Source organism: Gobio gobio (genome assembly GCF_949357685.1).
Source record: "Gobio gobio genome assembly, chromosome: 10".
NCBI classification, from domain to species: domain Eukaryota; kingdom Metazoa; phylum Chordata; class Actinopteri; order Cypriniformes; family Gobionidae; genus Gobio; species Gobio gobio.
In genome coordinates this window covers 33247102-33271131 of record NC_137116.1, presented here as the reverse complement: position 1 = coordinate 33271131, position 24030 = coordinate 33247102, and the positions used below count along the sequence as shown (strand labels likewise).

Here is a 24030-nt window from a genome sequence, read left to right as displayed (position 1 = left end):
TGTGGCACAAAACATATTTCATGCATGACTTTGGAGAATGTTAATAAGGATTAGAAACATACTTCAACTAATGTTCGGGTTCCCTCGTGGGGCCATGACTGATTTTTACTCATGTTTTTCAAATGGGGAGACATAACATCTGAGGTAAAAGTTAACATTTTTAAAAACAAAAAAGGTAGAAAACACTTTTAGGGGTATAATTTGTGAGCGCAGTACAGAGAAAAGGAATCATTCTTCTCTCTTAATAGCTAATTCTGAGAGGTTCTCTTGCGTTCGCTCTCTTTCTGCAGTCTTTATTTCATTAGGATGTCATGTCAGGGGCCCTCAAGTCTCCCTCTGACCCCACACTCCGAGCATGGCTTCTGGTTAATGTTACATCGATACGGTTCTTGTAAAAAAAATGCTTTAACGTAAAATGTATGTTGGGTTTCCAAGGAAAGATGGACCAATTAATCTGATTATAGTCTCAAATCCGACAACATGTGTACGCGTGTATCGAAGCATGTGGGATGCAGATGTGCGGCGTGTATGCGTGCCTGCAAGCGTGTAACCGGCGGATCAGGCCAAAATGTTGAGAGGATACAGCAGCTGCCCTTCCATTGCGAATAAACCGAATGTCAGCTCTTCAAAAAACTCTGCAGCCTGTCAGATGCAGAAACATCAGCACTACTTGAAAACCACGAAACAAATACGCCACCAGCCACTTTGTTAAAAAGGCAAACACCCACACCACAATGACACAGATAGATTTTTACAGAGCATGTGTCTGTGTGAGCGTCGCATGGTTTACGAAAGTATTTTTCAAAATCAGGTTGCAGATTTGATTTTGATAAGTTTGTCATTTTCATTTGGGGAACAGTTTGACCTGTGCAGTTCAATATTAGTCCACTTTAAGGCAGTTTTGGTTTGATTTTGTGCAATAAAGGATTTTGCCACAAATGCACCCCAGGAGCAAAAACAGTTGATATATACTGTATCCTTTTCTGTTTGTCACATGATGTTATGTAGTCAACTACAAAGACAACTCGGCAACTGTATGCAAATACAGCCCACGTGTGAGTGACAGACAGCTGCTCTGAGACTGGGAAATAATGACAGGAAAGAGCCATGAAAGGGATACAGAAGTGAAATCATAAACCTCTGTCCAAGCCTTCATGCTCCATTTGATATCATAACACTAAAGCACTTAACACTTCAGAGCAGATCATTTGTTCTTCTCCGCTTACATCACTGGGTCCAACGTTATGGACGATGTGTTTGCTCTTTTGAAAACTATGACTACTGACATTGCTTTGATTGTGCTTTGCCAATAGTATGTCAAATGGTTGGGAGAACATCTTATCTAGACCAGTCATTCTCAAGTGGTGTTTTGTGACGCAAAAATGTATTGCAAGACTATTTCGATATATTAGAATGCAGGGGAACAAACAGTGCTAAAATGCAAATAAAAAAAACGCAAAAAAACAACAAAAAAGAGTCATTTTTGTTTACTTTTATAGTATTGGAAATTGTGGTGCAGTGTTCCCCACTCAATGTCAAATGCAAAATCTGAGCCCTGAAGCAAAACCACTGATCTAGGTAAAGCTCACTGATTAAAAAAAAAAAGAGAGGGATGACAAAATTGGAGAACAGAACCAAAATAAGAAGTTGGTTCACTGGCACACTCTCTCAAAAGCATTTCTAAAAGACTTATTCACATGACACTGCACTAAATTGCCATTTTTAAAAGTAGCCTGCTGTAGCAGTACTATGGTACAATGATGGAATCAAATGGTAAATGTGATGTCGCCGACCACTTGGTTGAAAAAAAAACAGCATAAGCTGGTTAGGTATGTTTTGAAGCATGGCAGCTGGTTTGAGCTGGTTTTTGCTGGTCCTAGTTGGTCATGAGCTGGTTCAAACTGGTCCTGAGCTGGAGCTAGTTTCTTAGGACCAGCTTAGGACAAGCACTTGACCAGTTTAAACCAGCTCATGACCAGCTTAAACCAGTTCAAACCAGCTGTCACGCTTCAGAACATACCTGACCAGCATATGCTGTTAAGCGGCGATGACTTACCAAGCCATTTTCAGGATTTGTTGAACAACTTGCGCATTGCTCAATTTTAGCACAAGCCCCAGTAAAAAAAAATACTGATAAATTCTAGTTTGGTGGTGGATTACACTGAGATTACTATATATATATATATATATATATATATATATATATATATATATATATATATATATATATATATATATATATATATATATATATATATATATATATATATATATATATATATATATATATATATATATATATATATATATATATATTCATATATATATGAATGAGCTGTCCGAATGTTTCAGACTGAATCGTGAACAGATTCATACAGTTTTTCCAATTTGTTTTAATGATTAGTTAGGGGAAAAAAGGACTCAAAGGAGTGATTCATTCGAGAATCGGAAATTGCTATGATTCTAAACCGCCGACAGAAAATAGACATTCGGTTTAGAATCATAGCAATTTCCGATTCTCGAATGAATCACTCCTTTGAGTCCTTTTTTCCCCTAACTAATCATTAAAACAAATTGGAAAAACTGTATGAATCTGTTCACGATTCAGTCTGAAACATTCGGACAGCTCATTCACGTACTGAATCATTTGGAGTGGTTTTCATTCAGTGAAACAACACTATTCTCAGAACACAGAGAATGGAGAAAAGAGTGCTGGATTGAGTGAATATATATCTACAATCCACTGCAAATCCTCTCATTTGACAACGAAGAAGAAGGTCTTTAAAAAGTTCAAAACCTGCATGTGAAACTTGTGAACGACCAAAACAGCAACATGATGTAGAGTTATTGGACATGTACTTTGGAGGACTTTAGAACATTAAATACTATGCTATTAATGGATTGAACGGCCCTGGGCTGCATTTCTCAAAAGCATCGTAGGCCTAAATACAACTATTGCCACCAATGATCTCTACGACCAATTTAGCTTTTGAGAAACACATGATATTTGAGAAATAAATAATTGAGGCCCTGTTTACACCTGTTATTAACATATTTTGGTCGATAGGATCACAAGTAAACGAGGAAGACATGTTTACACCTGGTGTTTTAATCTGTCTCTTTTGTCCACTTTTAACCATTTCTGTCCTGATTTCTTCAAGGGGAGGGTCTATGGGCGGGTAAATATATGGACTTTTTCAGATCTTTCAACCTAATGGATGAAATAAGCTTGTGCAAACATACGGAGAGCAGTAGCTTTCATATCTGCTCTTACATCCGCAAGACTATGCCGAATGCAGTGAGTATATGTCAGGAATGGTGAGAGAACATTGTGCTTGTTACCTTATTTGTCTTCAAACCAAACTTGGTTCTCCATCCAAAGTTTAAATCCCGTCTGGCTAGCGCGTTTCCCATAATGTTTATGCGTCATTAGGTGGTCTTTTGCAGCTGTTCGAATGTATTCGACCACATGAGCGTCTAGACTAGGAAAGAAATCGGTGAAAATGCGTTTTAGACTATGGAAGTGGTCGAAAGTGGACTAGCTCAAAACCTTTTAGACTCTGTTGAGACCTGTATTTAGCATTGTCCACTTGTGATCAAATCGACCAAAGCGCATCTTAATACCCGATGTAAACAGTGCCTGAGATGTTTTAGAAATATTTTGTTAGATACCAATCTCTTTGTATACTAATAAAACCCAGAGCCTCACAACCAATAGGAATGCACTTTAGTTAAATAAAGAGTCTCATTTCTGTATTTGACTACAGTTTGCTTTTATTCCATTAAATATTGGAAGCGTATTATTTTAGATAGCCTAATGTATAACGCTATATTTTAATCCTTTAACTCTTGTAAAGAGTACTTATGCAAACGAGGATGAATGTGACAGTAAATTGTTTGGATTGTAGCAGACTGTTTATCTCACAGATGGAGATGTTTTTGAGCGCGTGGGGTGTTCAGGCTTTGCCCTCAGGTGGTTTGGCACCGTGTCCCACCACTACAGAGCTGAAGGAGGAGGGCAGAGAGGAGTCTGGCGCACGGTGTGATGTGGAGCTAGAGGTCAGGGCTCTGCCGCCTCTCCAGCTGAGCACCAAGCGCCACACACCGGCTCTGGTTTCATGTTCTGGGCCGGGGGTCAGGATCGCTTTCCCCCTGCTAACTGCAGGGGCAGGGGCCGCTCCTCACGCCTGACAACAGACAGACGCCCACCTCGGGAGGAGGGAATGGACTTACTCACTCACTCTCAAGAAAAAACAACAGAAGCAGGGAAGCCAGGAGAAGAGATGGATTGGTCTGAGATGGAGAACATGTCTGAGGCCATAACAGAAATGCTTGACTCCAAAGCCAATCTTTTTAGGGATAAAAAATGCAAAAGTCAGGTCTATCTATTTTCCATATGTGACTCCAGTGAGTTTCGCTATGACTCTCATCCAGTCCTTACTGCTGAATAAGCAATCCTAAGGTTCAGTGTTTCTTCGAAAACACTATTATGTCTGAACAGCATGTTTGTGTTTGTGGTTATGAATCCTGCCAAAAAGGATGGGCATCGGGAGGACTGGTAAAAAGTGTACTATCAAAACAACAGCGTTCACGAGTTAAAACAGAATAAAAAGGATGCATTGTTTGACACAAAAACAAAGAACACGTAATATCTCAATATTAATCAGACAATATTTTAGTTTTTTTCGGTCTCTGTAAACAAAGACACATGAGTCTTCATTAAAATGGCACTATGGAATAAATCATTTTCCTTTATTCGATTTTCAGAAATCCTCAATATTTCATTCCCTCATCCACCTTTTTTTAGACAAGCAGATCATTTTGCTGCACTTGCGAGTCGTGGAAATTTCCAGGAAGATGTATTGTGGCTCTTTTCAGGGAAATATTAGCATCCAGGCAGGAGAGACATGGAAGGATAGTGGAGAGGGGGGTGGGGGAGGGAGGGAAAAAAGGCACAGACGATCAGTATCATACTTTCAGGAATTGTTTTTTTTTTTGGCTCACAAAGGTTGCATCCCTGCATAAAAAAAGCAAGATGGGACCTGACCTAAAGATGACATCCCAAAGACCTCAAATTATATATTATTATATATACTGTATATATTAAACTATTCTGGGTTCAATACAAATATGATTCTCATTCTCTTTAAAAAGGCAAAAATCAAGGTTACAATGAGACATTTACAATGGAAGTGAATGGGGCTAATTGTTAAAGGATTTAAAATAAAAAATGTGAAGCTTATAATTTTATAAAAGCACTTACATTAACTGTTCTTTTTATAATTGTATTTTATTTTAGTATTTTATTGTAATGTTGTTCTTGTCATTATTAATATTTACTAGCTATACTATTGAAACTATTGTAATTTTACACATTGATCCAATTTTCTTCCATCGTAAGTGCCTTATTGAAAACCTTTTCATTTTTTTAAAGGATGTACAAGCAGCTTTGTAGTAATCAACATTATGCTGCAATTATGCTGTCGAACGATCTTAACTTGCACTGAACCCAGAATATTCCTTTAGTTCCTATGACTATGAAATTAAAAACAATTGTGTTTACATTGGTGCGGTAATGTGTTTAACACATCTGAATCTTCTGATAGAAGATTATTAAAATTTTGAAACATCTGCAATCCAGTTAGCTGCTTATTCAACTCTGTTTCCTGTCATTCCATTCTCCATCACTGTGTCTCCGCCTAACATCCAAATATTTCCACTCTCCACTTTTTGAAGCTGCCATGGGTCTTTTGACCTCCAGCACAAATCATTTTAGCTGCTTGCGGGGGGCTCGCAGTCCCATGGAGGTATGGAAATACGATCCCCACCATCTCCTTCTCACGTTTGTTTTCCTTGGTCCAGTCAGCGATGGGCCGATCAGCAGTGATCCCCATAGCGACATAAGATCAGGACCGTGGGTGGGGAAACAGGAGGTCTTGCTGGTTAGAACGCTGTTTTTTTTTTCAGTTCCCTTTAACCTGTCTCCTACTTCAGCTTCCCCTCAACCCTGGGAGGGAGATTAGGAATATTTAGACCACTACATTCGAGATTCAGGATTTCGTCCCGGATACACACACACACACACGTTGTGTTTTCATGTTGTATGGGGACTTTCCATAGACATAATGATTACATAATGGTACGAACCTGTGTATTCTATCCCCCTACACTAACCCTACCCATCACAGAAAACTTTCTGCATTTTTACATTTTCAAAAAACATAATTTAGTCTGATTTATAAGCTGTTTTCCTTCGGGAAACCAAAAAATGTCAGACACGGATTTCGGATATTGCCATCTTTGTGGGGACATTTTTTCCTCATAAATTAGGGTTTACCTTAATAATTATTTAATAGACTGAATTAATTAAACTAATTTAGTACACCAAGGAAACTCCTTTTATCATATACAAGAGGTCAATGAGGTTTAAGCATTTAGAAGTTGATGGGGCCAAATTTAAAAGCAGGAAATGTTAAAAGAATTTTCATTAATTCTGCTTAAACTTTTTTTCCGTAGCTGTAAAGTTGATTGATCCAAAAAATCATTGATCCAAAAAAAAAAAAAAAAGTTCCATCAATAATGTTTTATCTTTCAACCACACAAACATTTTAGCCAACCAAAATGCAAACTGTCATGTTCACTGCAAACATCAGAATGTGCTAAATGGTAGGAATTCAATTGAGTAACTTTTCCGATATTACGGTTTAATTTTCCATTGGTGGTATGACAACATTCAAAATCGCTCTAACTGCTACTCTTCTCTTTCCCTTTGTAATGAAAATGAAGAAATATCCCAATCTGGAATGCGGAGCTTTAGAACCGTGGTCGCGAGGAGGAAGGTAATTGGCTGGTTGAGGTAATCAGATTGGTTTCAGAGCATCTGATCTTCAGTCTAACAGACTTCCAACTAGTTGAATGAGTAAATAAAGAACTGTGGGAGCTCCAGTTGAAGACAGATTACCTCTAGCTCCAGGAGGGTCCGACCCGGAGAAAGCTTATTCCACGTGAAGGAAAACTGAGCGGGTGCAAAAGACCACAAAGCATCCAGCAAGAACCAGCAAAAGTCATTCTTTCAAATGACCCCTAAAACACCCTGATTTGGGGCCCATCCATGGTGAGGCAAGATTTGACATTTAGACGGATATTTCACCCCAAAATGAAAATTCTGTCATCATTATTACTCACCCTCATGTCGTTCACAAATCTGTATGACATTCTTTTGTCTGTGGAACAGAAAAAAAGATATTTCGAAGAATGTTAGAGTCCAAACAAAGTTCTTCAAAGAACACAGAAATTTCTCTTTTGTGTTCCACAGAAGTCAGTCATACAAGTTTGTATCCACGAGAGGGCAAGTAAATGTATCCCTTTAATGGTACATGAACGCCTGCCAGAATTCGTCAATTTGTGTCAAAATGCTACCGAGATATTTTCTATTTATGGACCATCAAGAGCTTTGTACTTTATGAAAATGCATTCGGAACAAGGGTTAAATGGAGGGAGCAAACTGCTTAACGCATGTGTGATTGTGCCTGTCTGCGAGCCTGAGCCCCATAAGATCCCTCTCATGCTCACTTGGCTGTGAGAGAGGGCTCAGAGTGAGGAAGTGGCAGCGGTGCCATTCCAAAGCGCTGTCCCATTCCACCTCATTCCTCCCTCTTTTCTCCCTCTGACACAAATAAGAGGATTAGGGCACACAGCTTCCGTCAGTCCCTCCATTCAAGACAATGCGGCGAAGAGCTTAGTAAGATAGCCTTGGATAGCGGAGCAGACCTGTCATTCAAATCGGCTAGTACTATGGCTGTTGGGAGGCTAATCTCATTAGGATATGAAAAAGAAAGAGAGGGAGAGACAGAGTCTGAAAGTCCAATGAGATTTGATTATCATCCTCATAACTCGCATCTAAGACATGCGCCAAGCTTAAATCTTCTTGTCTATGACAAGACAGTTGAAACACTCTTGCAAGACAACTTAATAGTCCAGGATTATTTTGGAGGATGCGGAGACTTTGAAAGAGACCAATAATTGTTATATCACTGGATTATGTAGCTGCTGTTTTTGCATCTGCAAATTCTAGCTTTGTTCTATCGATGTAGTTTAATTTGCAAACTCAAGATCCTTGTTTTGAGACAAACCCACTTGCGTAATGTCTTCATGTATAGGTAGAATGTAACGTGGAGATAGTGATGCCCTTGGGCACCACTTGCCACCCCAGTGCCAATGTTTTCTAGCGTACCTGTGAAAAGCCTGTTTGTAGGAATAACACTGTGGAGACACTGAGCTTCATTACTATGTTGAGAACACTGTGAAATAGAGGCAGCACATTAAAGAGGAATGATGGAAATATGTCATGCTTATGGCTTCTTAGTATTACGCTAAAATAGAAAGAATATTTTTATTTGCATAGTGGATGATATCCGTTAATTTCTCTGAAAACAAAATTAAAAAACCCACTGTTGCTGCTCAGCATCCCAACCAGTCCAACAAAATACATCATAAATGGCATTTAGGGGCGGCCTTATCTGTTTGTTCAGCCAATGGTTGACGAGGGGAGTGTTCCTGTCATTATTTCTGCTATTTTGTTTGGTGATGTTACAGTGGTGAATAAATTACACACTTTATTACACACATTGAGTATCATATTCTGGATAATTAGCCAATGTTTAAAGTTATAGATTAGAAATGTCTTAATACATTATTGTAAGATATTTCATTTTGTATTAGAAGTTCTAGGAGATATCCTCATTGTGATGCTATAGTGACATCCATCAAAAATGTCATCTTATTCTTAGCAATTATAATATAAATAGTAGAGCGAATGATATGTACAAAATTATTTGAGTATGTAAATATAGATATGTAAATTTAGAAATGAGTGCTGTCAAATCGCGCTTAATCGCATCTAACGAAAGTTTTTTGTTAACATAAGATGTGTGTGTGTCTATATGTATGTATGTATGTGTGTATGTGTGTGTGTGTATGTATATATACACACACACACACATTATGTAAACAAAAACTTTTATGTTAGATGCGATTATAATCACGATGAATCGATATTATATATATATATATATATATATATATATATATATATATATATATATATATATATATATATATATATATATATATATATATATATATATATATATATATATATATATATATATATATATATATATATATATATATATATATATATATACACATACCCACACACACACACACACACACACACACATATATTATGTAAACAAAAACCTTTATGTTAGATGTGATTATAATCACGATGAATCGATTTAATATAAATATTAATATATAAGTTCAAGTATTAAACTTAATAATTTGATTAAATTGATTAATAATTCAGTTTAGGTAAAAACACATTTCAAAATCAAAAAGTCAAGCTTTAAAAATCATTAAGTGTGTCAACAAAACGTCATTTTAGCTCCATTTTTCCGAGGTCAGTTCAAATTTATGAACATATGACATATAATATGATATATGACAACATTTTCATAATATCACATTCATAATGTATAGAATGACTCAAGAAATATTAGCTTCTGCATGTACTGAATTTATAATAGCAAAATAAATATCCTTTAAAGTTGTCTCTGGCTGGCACATTAAACATTTAGACATAGCACACATACTGTCGATCCTATGGTTAAATAATCTCACAGCTGTGGAGTTACATGTCAAGGACATTTAGTAACACATCTAAAAGAGAAGAGACCTGTAGAGAAAACGAAATAATCTATTCCATGAATGAGTTTAAAAGCAAAACGCTCCTCTCTACACCAGAATAACATCCCGTTAGGTCAAAGCGTTAAACGTCTGGTGGTGGTGGGGGGTGTGTGGCACTAGTCATGAGATGACAGATGATTGCATCATTTTAATGCTGCCAGGAGAGGCTGGGCTAATGTTGACACAAAACCTAATACTTCCTTGCAGAGGAACAGGCTGGCTCAGGCTCGGCCTCGTCCCAGAGCAGAGCGCTATACGAGGGCCTTCAACACTGCAAGCAAAAACCCCTGAACGCTGCAGGATTAGTACCCGGCCTCCCCGCTTCTCTAAACATGCGAGAACTCAGACTTTCATTAAAACAGCTTTCATTTTTATATTTACACAACTGGCGAAACAAATATTCAAGAACATTACAAATCATTCGCATGCTGATTCACAGGATTTTTTAAAACAATGATACTATAGGACAGTAAAGGCATTCATGATGTCAGGGTGTACTGGGAGGGTGTACGGCTCCAGTCATGTAGAAAACACACTGCCAGACCCAAAATCCACTCATGTCAGCGGGAATATGGCATCCCGCTCGCAAAGCAGAGCTAATTAAAAAACAACACATCGCAGGAGGACGCCCCCACGGTGCTAAAATAGAACTATCAGCACACCAGGGGATCATCCACAACTTCCTACTTCGAGCAAATTATCCCTGGACCAAGACTAACAACAGACTTGAGCCAGGTTCCACTGACATAAGGGCCAGAGGGGAACATCCGAACACTCGGCATTCAAATAATGCAGTATATAGTGTACACTTCTGTTAAATTAATAACACTGTACAATTGCACTGCAGACGGTGTGTGTGTGTGTGTGTGTGTGTGTGTGTGTGTGTGTGTGTGTGTGTGTGTGTGTGTGTGTGTGTGTGTGTGTGTGTGTGTGTGTGTGTGTGTGTGTGTGTGTGTGTGTGTGTGTGTGTGTGTGTGTCTGTCTGTCTGTCTGTCTGTCTGACTGTCTGTCTGTCTGTCTATCTATCTATCTATCTCACTTGCACACACGTGCACAGAAATCCTCATTACCTACTCCCCTTGTATGTGGTACAGAAATTATGTCTATTTGAGAATAATTCAAGTCACAACATGTTATACAGCCACAAAAAGCTCAAAACTTCTACAGTGGATGTGCAGTACTCACACTTCATAACATTAAAGCATAATTAATTTCCTTTTCAAAAAATATATTCATTGTAATAAATAAAAACATGTATTTTAACAACATTCATATAAAACTAGGCTATTATAATAACATTTAACTTAAAAAAGTATTTACAGCTTTTCTGAATTTAACAGGTAAATGTTTTTAAATTGAGATGTAATAGTTTATATAATAGTCTAATTTAATAGTCTATTGGGTTTTTTTTCTGCCTCCTTTAAGCAAGCAAGCAAGAAAATAAATGTTAAAATAGTGCAGAGGCTAGTGGCGTTGCAGTTAAAATGAATTCCGATTAATTTACAATACAGTAGCCTAACGAGGATTCCCACTAATAGGTTGAAAACACATTTTATATTTCCATGACCTGTGTCTTTAATTGGCACTAACACAAAGGTCTGCTGAGCCATTTAAAGAACATTATATGCAGATCGTAATTCCAAAGCTAATCCTCTAATAACGAAAGGCTGTTATTCCAGGTTACTCTTGAACTACAGCGAGGTGAAATTTCCGCGCCAAAACAAGCTATAAATTCCCGCCGGTAAGCTCGTGCTGTAAATAGCTGACAGAGAGGTGTGAATATGAACGTTTGCCCAATGTCGTGATTTACGGTTCTAATGATTATAGGGCATGAATCAGTTGATGCTAGCATGTCATTAGGCGGAGTTCCACCAGAAACGGCCAAAGGCTTCATCTTGAAGCCACGGGCGCTTTGCGGGGTTGACAAGTACAACCTAAATGAACGTCATAAAAGTCAAAAAGGTGCCAATTACATCTACTAAGTGGCCCGTCATTGAGAAATAAATAAACAAATATTACTGCTAGCTACCTGTGTAGCACGCGTGTGGAAGGACCTCCATTGCAGGTGAACGAAACTGCTGTTTATGAAATGGCAGGTTTAAATGCGAGCCAAAAATAAAAAAAAAATAAAAGATCAGACTGGAAAATATTATTTATTTACACTAACCTAACATCTGATTGATATCCAGTCTTAGAAATCAGAGTTAGTGCTAGATGCAGAGCAAAAAAAATAAAGGACAAAAAAGAAAGAAAAAAAAGGGAGAAAGTCTAATGACAGGTAGGCTAAACATAGCCTACTCAAAAACCTCTTTCACATGTTTGGCCGTCTCCAGGGCAATGGAATATAAGACCAGAGCTATGAAATTAATTTAGTTAACACTAACTCTTCACGGTCAAGCTGAAAAAAAAATCGTCGACTATTAAAGTCAGGCGGTAGATATGGCCCTTTAATTGTTGCTTGGTGTCCGATAGGGACCTCCCAGTTATCACCATAAAAGAGGGGGTAATATTTCAAAACCCCTGACACAAAAGCTAGCTAAAGTATAGAGACAAACACGGGAAGAAGACATGCAACATAAGGCGCCCTGCGGTCCACTCACAGCTTCAGGACCGGGTGAATATCACCACAGCACCCACCAACTGAGCAACTGTCCCATACCATGACTAGGCCTTCATCGTTTTTAGAAAAGAGGAATAAGAAGTACGATTAGAGCAGATTTGAATGGTTGTTGGCTACAAGGTGTTACAAAAACAAAGACAGAAAAAAGAAAAGGCTTTTTGTATCTGCACCGCAGCGTTTGGACATTCATGATTGTATGGTTAGCTAAATTTTTTCAATGGCATTCTGCAATATAACAAAACGACCACGAGTGCATAACACAACAATAATAATAATTATTATGATTATGATATTATTAATAGACCTAGCTACTAACAATAAGTATAATAATTATAAAACAAATGTATAGCTAAATACATTTATGTAAAAACTTTGATGAAGGAATTAAAATAAATAGGAAAAACGGTTTGTTTATTATCTGCGAGCAGACAAGAAATTAAAGAATATATATTTCCCAGAAATATAGGCTATAACGCCGAATGTCTCATTTAAATAAATTCTGGCGATTTAGCATTGGCATGTAAATATAGGTACAATGTTCATAATCGTTGGGGACCATCAGCATCAATGTGCGGCCTACTTTATGAACGACAGGTGATCAAATAATTATGTCGGCATGGATTCGTCAAAGATGAAATGAAATCGCTTAATTGTCATTGTCATTGCCTTGCAAAATATCACATTCCAAAGGTTCCTTCAAAATCACAGTGGCTAATCTCAGAAATAAGAAAAAAGAACAAGAATGCGCATGAAATGCAAACTAAATTCTTTAGGTTGTCTATAACTTGGAGGTCTAGAAATATCGACTAATCTTTGACAACACCACAGTGCACTTGGTGGCTCAATTGTAGAAATAACAGCATTTTAAAATGTTGACACGTTCAACAAAATCATACCACCAACTTCACCAGTTCAACTTTACGAACGGAAATAGTCTCAGTGCGTAAAAACGAAAATGACATCTGTCTTTGCTTGATCACTTGTAAAGTAAAGCAATGAACCTGCGCGCGTTACACCAATAATATCATTCAAATAATCCATGCCCTTACTGTTGGTAGTCATGTTTGCAGTAAAGTTTCCTCTCCCGGAAGTAGCAGCTGGTGGTGAGCGGTTGTTGACACACGGCGCATTGCAAACACTCCTCGTGCCATGAAGACTCGTTGACGCGCATCAGAAAGCGGTCAGATATCGGCCGCTGGCACCCCTCACACACCGCCTGGTGATGGCACTCCGTCCCTGGAGGGCAAATGCATCATTTTAATAACACGCTGACTGCATCTGAATTTTTAAAAATAAGGATTCATAAATGGCCTATTGAACAAGTGATTATGGTAACATGTTCTTAATATTTTAGCCTATTAAATAAACCAATATGACACGGTGGAAAAAGTGGTGTTTGAATAACTGTCAATTTACAACCTACTGTGATGGGATTTATTACTAGTATTATTAGGCTATAGTATATGCTCAAAAATTAAAATAACGCACAAACTTTCAGCCCAAACTAAAAAGCTATTATAAAAATGTACATAATTGTGGTGTTATAGCCTATGCGATGCTAAATAATTGGATATATAATACATAATATACTTTTTGTTTATATATCGTACAAAAACAGTTGGAATAAAAAAAATATAGGCTACAATTATGCAGCCTTTTTGTTTGTTTTTGTTGTTTGTTTCCTTGCTTGGACACAGCGTGTATGTGTGTGTGTGACTGTGTGTATTCTTTTTATTTATATTTATTTCGTCCTATTTTTTATTTTTACGGTAAGCTTTTTTTATTCGTCAGTATTTAGACCTTGCAATCGTTGATGCAGCCATACTAAAAATTGTGTGTGTGTGTGATAATGTGTGTGTAGGTGTGTAAATGAGAACCGCTTGTATCGTGAAAATAGCAGTATTGGAGCATCGAAATAAATGCCTTATGTTGCGCATAAAAATTAAGAGAAATGGTTTGATCCATCAGTTGTGCATTGGGGTTATTTTCTCTGGGAAATAACTTTGAATATTCCACAGATATGCGGCCGGCCGGTGAAATGCATGACACATGAGGAGGATGCATCCCAGCCGCCTGCCACAGTTCCAGCTGTAGTTCTTTTGAACATCTTGATAAAAAACAGCAAAAGTCTCAGAAATGAGCTTTTCGTGTTCCCCAAATATACAGGCTACTGAAGACATAGAAGCACTTACCCAGCATAACTCCAAGCGTAGCTTGTCCCGACCGCAGCGGATGGTCTTCGATTTTTATACCGTCCAACATCTTGAAATATTCCCACTGTTACCTGCAAGGAAACTCCGTCCTAGTGACTCGGGACCTGTTGTAATATCCATAACAAGACATTTGTCAGTGTTGTCCACGCTTTAAATCCCAAAAACTAGCACACAACATCAGTTGATATTACAGAAATCTCACTCTAAGATGGCCAGCACAAGTAAACTTTTCATTGCAACTGGCACTTGCAAGATTACTATATGCTCTTGATCAAACCTCGATATTGAAGAACAACAAGACATAACTATAAAACTTAAAACACGCACTAAATCACCTGTTAATTAACGGCCGAGTCAGTCTAGACGTTTTCTGCACGAAGCGTAAAGTTTGTATCCCGGCTGTGCTATCACGAGCTGCAAGGGAAGATCCTCCCTTTCCTACACCGTGCACAAGTCGTCTTGACCCGCAAAAGTTTTCAGGAAATTAGTATAAAATCCAGGAAAATATAAAGGAGATGTCTAAACGTTAACTCTTAAATTAGTGCGCCATTCGGCTCCCTGCAGCTTGAGAAATCTCAAAACTGAGATAGGCTTGAGAGAAAGCACCCTCCCCTTTTGGTCGCGTCACTTTGCAGACTATTGACTGACATAGGGATGCGATTGGTGCGCCAGTGTTCGTGCGCTCTGCCGAGTGGAACTAAATGCGTTCCGCCTTCAAAATCGCATTGCCTCCCAAACTAGAGGCGCACAAGGATGGTAAACAACGTTAGGAAAATTGTGGTGAAACAAACGAGTCTGAAAACACAGTCTAATTCAGACTAAAGCTTGGCCTAAAGCGTAGAAAGAAAGAAAGAAAGAAAGAAAGAAAGAAAGAAAGAAAGAAAGAAAGAAAGAAAGAAAGAAAGAAAGAAAGAAAGAAAGAAAGAAAGAAAGAAAGAAAGCATGTTCAATATGGTCAATATGAGTCAATATGGTCTATATTCATTCATTGTTTTATATAGGCCTATATCCATGTATTTATCACTTCAAATATGGATTTTGCCCCACAGACTATGTAGAAATGTTGCATTTTGAAAAACAGTAATACATAGACACATAATAGTCGCGCGTATTTCATATTTGTGGACAATATATGATTTGCGTATTAATGAACAACTTGCCAATGTATCGAAATTACGACGCAAAAAAAATTAAATAAAAAAAATTGCACATGTATTTTATCTGTTAATAGTCTAAAAAACAACATCTAACTGTTATTTGTACTGTTCATTTTTAGGAGTGGTGGTAGTAGCAGATGTATCGCAGTGTTTATGTTAAAAGGTGAATACAGAAGAAAGCGTCATTTGTAATTAATCTGGCTCTGTTTGCAATTACGCGTAATTTCTTTTTTAATTAGCCAATCACAATAACGGCAAATTTGTACCATGCGCAATTGTAATGTAAAATGTTACTGTTATTGTTGTTGTCGTAAATAGAGCTTAAAGCGCATGTTACTCTTTGGTTTTCCTCCGGCTGCTCCGAGGCCCTCTCCTCTCCTCTCATGCAGAGGCTGCTGGCTTTGATATCAGGTAGCGGAGCATCACGCCTGCTCCGTCCGCATGCTTTGTGCTTTTGTGTCCATTATGAAGCCTCGAACCTTCTGACCCTCGTCTACGATGCACCTGGAGATCAGGGCCGATAACCACAGACAGCGGATGACAAGAGTCAGATGAATTCAAATGCAAGCCCTCGCGCAGTCCTGTATTGGTAGGCTGGGATAGAGTAATAATACTACCGATTAAACAGAAAAGATAAAAATCGAGCTAATTTTATTTAGTGCGCTTTGTGGTTTTGTTCCGGCGGGACCACTTTGGTTCGATCTATTCTCATCCAAAAACCAATAAACCAATAAAAAGAGGACGCATCTGAACAAATGAAATGATGCAGCAGATAAGTGATGCATATTTTATACATTATTAAAATGTGTAGCTTCTTTGTAATTTGATTATTCTGTTACCTTGGCAATTTATTTAGGGGAGTAAATTCCAGTAACCATTAGACATCTCGTTCTTATTAAAAACAACGAAGAATCGTTTAACTCAATGAAAAAATATATTTGCGCAGCATAATTTATAGCGGTATTGTAAGGATTTTTTTTTTTTGCTCACCGTTTTGATCATGAGGGAAAGCAATAAATCAGCTGTATTTATGGCAACCCACTGCTTCACAAATGTTTGAGACAGGCTAACGATAGCCATGACTACCAATGATATACATTGACTACCTATTGAGAGCAATTGTTAGGATCCCAGTGCTGGATATTTTGGTGGAGAGCCACTAATGGTTGCGCCTTTCATCTTCAGCTCTTTATTAATTGCACGTGTCCTCAGTTGTTGCTGAGATTAACTACACAGACAAGTTCTAGTTCTCTATTTATTTAGCAAAAAAAATAACTCTTAAAGTAAAAAGCCTCAGTTCAAATTCGTCAAAATAAGAAAGGAAAATGACTTTAGCTCATTGCATATTTCATCAAATATAATGGGATTTGTTCTCTGAAACGTCAGTTTTTAATATAACTAAAAACAACGATTTGCCTTCAACGCCTTAAGTCACGTACTCAAGCATGGGAGTTTTCCCAACATCATATAGCTACACTGAGAGGGAGGAATGCACGCGCTTAACTCCTCGCGCTATACACAATTCGTCACGCTCCCCTGTTACCGCCTCACTCCCGGGATTCCGTACCTCCGAGCCATTTAGGAGACTTCAAGCAGTCGCCAAGTGAGATACCTATGACGACCCTTCATTATAGAGTAACCCCGACCAGCCCAACACCTTTAAAAAGAAATGTCTCAGTTGACACTCAGAAAACCACAGGCCACGGCGGACAGTTCATTACCGTCTCCTAAACGGGTTATTCTTCTCAGTCGAACTCTACTGATTGTGTATTTTTTAGCACTTTCTTCATTTACACTGCAGCGTGCGCGCGTGATGATCAGCAAAGCTGCTGGTCAGCGATCAAATACTCAATATAAAGACAGGAGGAGAGTCAAAGGACGAACAATAGGCTACATTTAGATGATAACAATGATAAATTGTGGGCAGAGATTTAAGGGAAACTATTGAGATATAGTCATTAGCAGGAAGGTGGATGGTACACCAACAACTGGATACTGTGACCCATTAAAAGTTCAAAATAAATAATCTCTCTCTCTCTCTCTCTCTCTCTCTCTCTCTCTCTCTCTCTCTCTCTCTCTCTCTCTCTCTCTCTCTCTCTCTCTCTCTCTCTCTCTCTCTCTCTCTCTCTCTCTCTCTCTCTCTCTCATTTATATATATTTATGTATATATATATATATATATATATATATATATATATATATATATATATATATATATATATATATATATATATAGGGCGAATACAGGTAAAGTGGGACAGTTAAGCTTTATAATTTCTATATTTACATGTATATGTTTCCATTAATAAAAATCAACACTGAGCTCATCATAAGCAAGTATGTGATAAAAAATATAGGTTATGTGGCTATGACATCACTTTATATATATAATATATACATTTTATTGTGTGTGTATATATATATATATATATATATATATATATATATATATATATATATATATATATATATATATATATATATATATATATATATATATATATATATATATATATATATATATATACACATAATAAAATACAATTATTATTAATACAATAATAATAATAATAATGACAACAATAATAGCTAAAAACAAAAACTAGGCTCATTTTCTTTAATGCATATTGGTGTTGTTAAAAATACTCTGAAACAAACAACTTTAACCCACAAATAAACGAATAATATTTCTGTGTTTAAAGTGGAAGATTTCATTATTCTACATCGGGCATGTCGCCTGTCATGGTCGCTGCCATGTTGAGATCACATGACCAGCAAAACATCTTTATTTAACATCTATTATCCAACATTTCACGTTTCAGAATAAAGTAATTCGCTATTCTGCAGTGTCGAAGGAAATTCGAGAATGTTCACTTGTGATGCTACCCTTGCAGAGATCTAATTCCAATACATAAAAATCATTACGTGCATATTTAATGCAAAAACTAATAATTAAAAAAACAAAACAATAAAAACAACGAGGCACTAGGCTATTTCTAAATTTAATGTAAAAAATAAAACACCTTGTGACTCACTATCATTAGAAAAGATCGATGGATCATTTACCTTGATTGAGGTCCACTGAACATCCATTGTAGTGAAACTAGAGCCCGAGGCTCGTTCTTGTGCCTAAACCAGATTTGTGTAAGGCTCCCCCTTGCGTTTCAATAATGATCTGCAGAGGAACGGAGTAATGACAGACAGATTGCTGAGAAAGTGTTGAGAAAATGAAACTCACAAGATTATTATTAGAAAGACGATTGTATAAAGATGTCTGGATCAAGAGCAATTAATACAGAGATTTCATAACATGTTTAGTGCACTCAAAATTCACAAATATCTCTTGCATCACAGTTTTAACACAAAACATGTCTGTTAAAAATCCGCTTGCGAACCAGCTAAATCGAGGGAACTAGCTTAGGCTTGATGTTTTTTTTTTCCGCAGCAGGGATGTGCTATGAAGAAAGTAATTGCTATAGAGAGGAATGAACTGTGTCCAAGGCCTTCAGCAATATGCTGGTGGCGTGACTTGTGTGTTTTAGGGACTTGGCCTTTTGTTTGGAACTCTGGTTTACGAAGTGTTTCATAAAGACGGATCTCATTGGACAAGCATGAAAGGCAATCAGAGCGAACGCCTTACATGTTTAGAGTCCCTTAAAAGTCGTTTGACTTCCGTCACTGGTGGCGCAAAGGCCCAAATGTTGTGCCCACAAAAGTTGAAAGGCTTTTAGTGAACGCACGAGATGGGTTCTGAACTTTGGTCTCTGAAGAATTTTGACAAGGAGGCCCAAAGCGAGAAACGCAAATACATGTGATTTATGCAATGTTGCTTGAGAAACTCTCTTTAATTGTTTTCTCTCAGACACCCCTCCCTCTCCGAGCAGCAGGTGTGTGGCACGTGCGCCGTAGCGAGTGAGAGAGAGGGCGAAAAAGCCAATCTAAACTCAATAAAGCTTTGCAAGCTTTGCTACACTGTTTTAGTTAAACAACTCGGATAATTCGACCACAAGGTAAGAACAACGCGACATACATTACGATGGCTTAAACTGCTCGTTTATAAAGAAACGAATAATGAAAAATGCAAATATTTAATAGTGATTATTATGTCCGGTCGCAATAATATGTTTATCCAGAATGGAAAACGGATAAAAGATCGTAATGTAGGCTAATCCAAGCTAACTGACAGATTAAAAAATTTATTTTACGCACCGAAAACGAAAATATAAAATAGGGGTATTTTGTATTATTGTATTATTTGTAGTATTTTGTTAAGTGCGTTTCCATTTCAAAATAAATAAAATCGAATTGAGATAAATCAGCCTAATAATTTCGTTTCCTGAGGGGAAATTTCCCTTTAAGTAGGCCTATATAATGCGAGGTATTGGCATTTATTAACATCTTTAAATTGAACTTGTTATACTATTAATAGGCCTACTTATAACCATATACCGTTTTACAATAAATAATAATTTGTCATAATGCAAACAAAATCAAAGGAACGACAATATAATACACATTTGACATCAGCAGCAACAATAATAATAGCCATAATATTAATAGCCTAATAATAATAAAAGGCTACTCTGTATACAAATAGGAATTTGCACAATTATGGCTGTAAATGAAGTAGCCTATGAAGTGAAGTATGGAATCTGTTTAAACTAGAAACACCTCAGATTGGAGCTCATTTAAATAATGGCGGTGTAGTGTTCACAATTGAGACGAAGCGCGACAAGACGCGCTCTGAGAGTATCACTACCATCTGACGATGCATACTCGCTTTTGATCGCAACGAAATAACGTCATCGAAATATAATTATAATTATTATATATATATATATTTTACATTATTTACATTTTATAGTAGGGCTATCAATCGACAAATTTAGCAAAATGCATGTAAAAGGTTTTGCAAAAAAATAGAATAATCAAAAATATTGGACTACCTTTGGACAGCGTGCTTTACTTACGCGATGGAAATATAATAATAATAATAATAATAATAATAATAATAATAATAATAATAATAATAAATAATTCGTTAAATCTACATAGAAAGCGGCTAATTTTGAAAATAAAAAGTAGGCAAAAAAAAAAGATAAAAAAAAGAAGAGAACTTGTGCTACACAAACAACGCCATCAATTCTTTATCATGAATTCTTATCATGCATCTAACCGATTATGTAGCATTTAAAGTTGCATATAGATGTCTTAATTAAAAGAAAAAGTATAATTTTCACTTTATGTCTCGTTTTAATCTTCAATTTTTCCTTTAAAATATATTTCCCTTTAAGTCTCACACAGGAACGTTGTCTATACAAAACAAAAGAAAACAAAGATGTCGGGTAAATCTTGGAGCTGTTTTGGAGCATACGGGTTAATCCTTCACTTATCTTAACAAATCCTGAAAAAGAAAGCCAACCCTGCTAATGACAGTGAGAAACAGACACATACAGTAAATTGTACGTGGCAGTGAACTTTCATGTCTAGTTCCACTTTGATCTTTTAATGACTGTTTGCTATAATGAACCTTTTCACTTTTCAGACACTTGAACACAAGATAAAAGGCAACTTTAGTTTAACTTATTTTCACTCATTTACAAATATGCATTACAAAATCCACTGAATAAGAATAAAAAAAAAAAGAATGAATAATTTAACAAGACATTCGGAGCATGTAATAACTAACTTAGTATAGCTTTAGTAATTTAATATAGCGTCTTCCTTACAAAGTTCTTTTCCAGAAAGATGCTTTATACAACCACACGAATTCTTGTGTAAGATTATTGATTTAACAATAAATAATAATAATATCAACAAACAAATTACATTACACGGCGTGCGATGAACAGATGATTTACTTTAATGTATAGGCTACTTTTCGTTATGAAACTTTGAGTCAAATATTTTTCTAGCTATATTTCAAGTTTTGAATTTACATTGACTACTTATTTGCATTAAACCCATTAATATTGATAAATGACTTATATAGTGTAGTTATTACTTCTTCAGCGCCGAGAGCAGTTCAGTAGCCTTCAGTTTACCCTTGAAGGACCTGCTGTCTCAATTCTCAGTGATATATAGAGGGTAAATATCGCCCTCCAGTGGCCAAACACATTTTTACTTTTTCATTTTCACTGACGTAGGCTACTCATGATGAAACAGGTTTTGTTTAGTTTTTTGAGCCGTCTTAGTTCAGATTTATTAATCACGGCATTGAACATGTTTAATGAGACTGGTAGCTGTAAGTTGACGTTAATGGTTTTGACAGTCACGTGGTTGTCTCAGTGTTTGCAACGTTTTTTTATTTTGCATATTCAGTATGCACTTTTATCTAATACTGCTCACAACACACATTCTGTGACTCAGTGTTTTAAACAGAAAACAACTAACAACATTTATTTTTTTGCATTTAGGAAAAGAGATAGATAGAAATAATCAAGTTCTCAGTCTTATGTAGTTACCATGTGTCTAATTACCTATTTGAAATAGCGTAGCTCTGTCAGAATCAAGACTTTGGATAACGCATGTTATATATTATATTATATTATATTATTATATTATATTATATTATATTATATTATATTATATTATATTATATTATATTATATATTATATTATATTATATTATATTATATTATATTATATTATTTTATATTATATTATATTATATACATTTGAGTTTTATTTATTATACTACATATAATTTAGTAGTATAGGGTGAATTCAGGTTGATTTTGCCATTGAGATGACTAGGAAAAAGTGTCCCAATCAATCAGAATTCACACCTAAGTATATATCTGAAATATTATAACAATAATAATAATAATAATAATAATAATAATAATAATTTATAATAACCTTTAATAATAATAATAGTAGTTGCTGTTGCTATAATAAAATATATAATATATAACCTCAGTTTCCCAAAGTCTTGATTCTGACAAAGCTAAACTAATATATTATTATATATAATGTTATTTCTATTGAATTTCAGTTTATGAACATTCAAATTCAATAGTTTTTATGATATTACATGTGAAACAATATACATCATTATCATCCACATAATATTCTTTTCACATTATAATTATTATTTTATCCTCATGGTTTTAGCATTTTAAATAAAATATACACAAAACGAACGATAGATAGATTTCTTTCACTTTCATAAGAGTGCTCTTATCAAAGGTCAGGATCTCAAGCAGATCAAAGTTGGCTTAAGATGAAACAGACTATTTTAGGTAAAGCTAACAAAGGCACTGTGTTGAGAGAAGATGTGTTTGATTTCTCCATTGAATCTGGAAAATGTCTGATGAAAATGCTTGCAGATTTTGGCAAATTTGTATCCTTTTAATGCTAAAGAAATACCAGCACACATCCCAAACAACAAATGATCCTTAGCAGAGAGGCAATGGTAATGCACTCAGAGTCATGATAACACTATTAGCATTTGCATTGTTGTTGGAAAAGAGTGTTGTTAAGACATTTGTGAGGCTTGTGACTCCTTATAGAGCAACTGAAGGAATGGTAACGTTTCCCAAACCAGAGGAGATTTACGATGCTTTTCAGCAGATGGTTGTCTTGTTCATTCGGTTCTTCTCCAGACTGATTTATTTATCCCATGGCAAAGCAGGCTCAGTGGCGGCTCTGAGTCTGATTTTAGGATACGTGCCATTTACAACATACATCCCCTGTTTCTCTTTTGTGGGAGGAATAACTTCAGTCAGAGCTCTTGAAATTAAATGTGTGTAACCAGTCTTGCGGCCTGAAAATTGAGATGTTCTAAATAGATTTAGAGTCGCCACACTGAGGGGAGCTGATGTCTGAAAATTTGTCACTGGTTTGTAATTATGGCAAACCAACAGTGTGCCGTGAAGATTAAAGGGGAAACATAGGGATCAAGGTAATGGCTTAATGTTTCACATCAAGACTTCAAGTCAAATTTAAGGTGCTTTGATGAATGACAGCCCTTTGGTCTCTCTCTTTAGATTTTCAACCTCTTACACAGATAATAATAATAATAATAATAATAATAATAACAATAATAGTTGACGAATGTCCATGAACCATGATGAACCATATGCCAATTTATATGGGTATATCTTATATTATCATTATTATTAATCTTACTTTAGATACTGTGGATGGTGCCATATTGCTTTTTGTCAATAGTTTATTTTAGTCTATTTAGTCTTGTGGTCTGACAAATTAATTTGTAAAATGAACATGAGGTTATTAAATCTCTATGAATAACAATAATGTTAATAATTGTATGTCATACCTCAGG

The 24030-nt window shown here is 36.2% G+C and overlaps 1 protein-coding gene across 2 annotated transcripts in view; it reads right to left on the bottom strand.

Moving 5' to 3' along the window:
* lmx1bb (LIM homeobox transcription factor 1, beta b) overlaps positions 1 to 15171 on the bottom strand; it is a 74260-nt gene extending 59089 nt beyond the window's left edge. Inside the window, exons 1-3 of one of the 2 annotated variants that reach the window (XM_079826871.1) lie at positions 14919 to 15171; positions 14563 to 14687; positions 13420 to 13606 (exon numbers count right to left, since the gene is read on the bottom strand). In XM_079826871.1, the coding sequence (XP_079682997.1) occupies positions 13420 to 13606; positions 14563 to 14632 (257 nt within the window). In that variant the 5' untranslated portion in view covers positions 14633 to 14687; positions 14919 to 15171. Of the gene's footprint in view, positions 1 to 13419; positions 13607 to 14562; positions 14704 to 14918 lie in introns of those variants that run through there. The other variant, XM_079826870.1, reaches the window with a different exon arrangement.
* Between the last annotated feature and the right edge of the window lie 8859 nt (positions 15172 to 24030).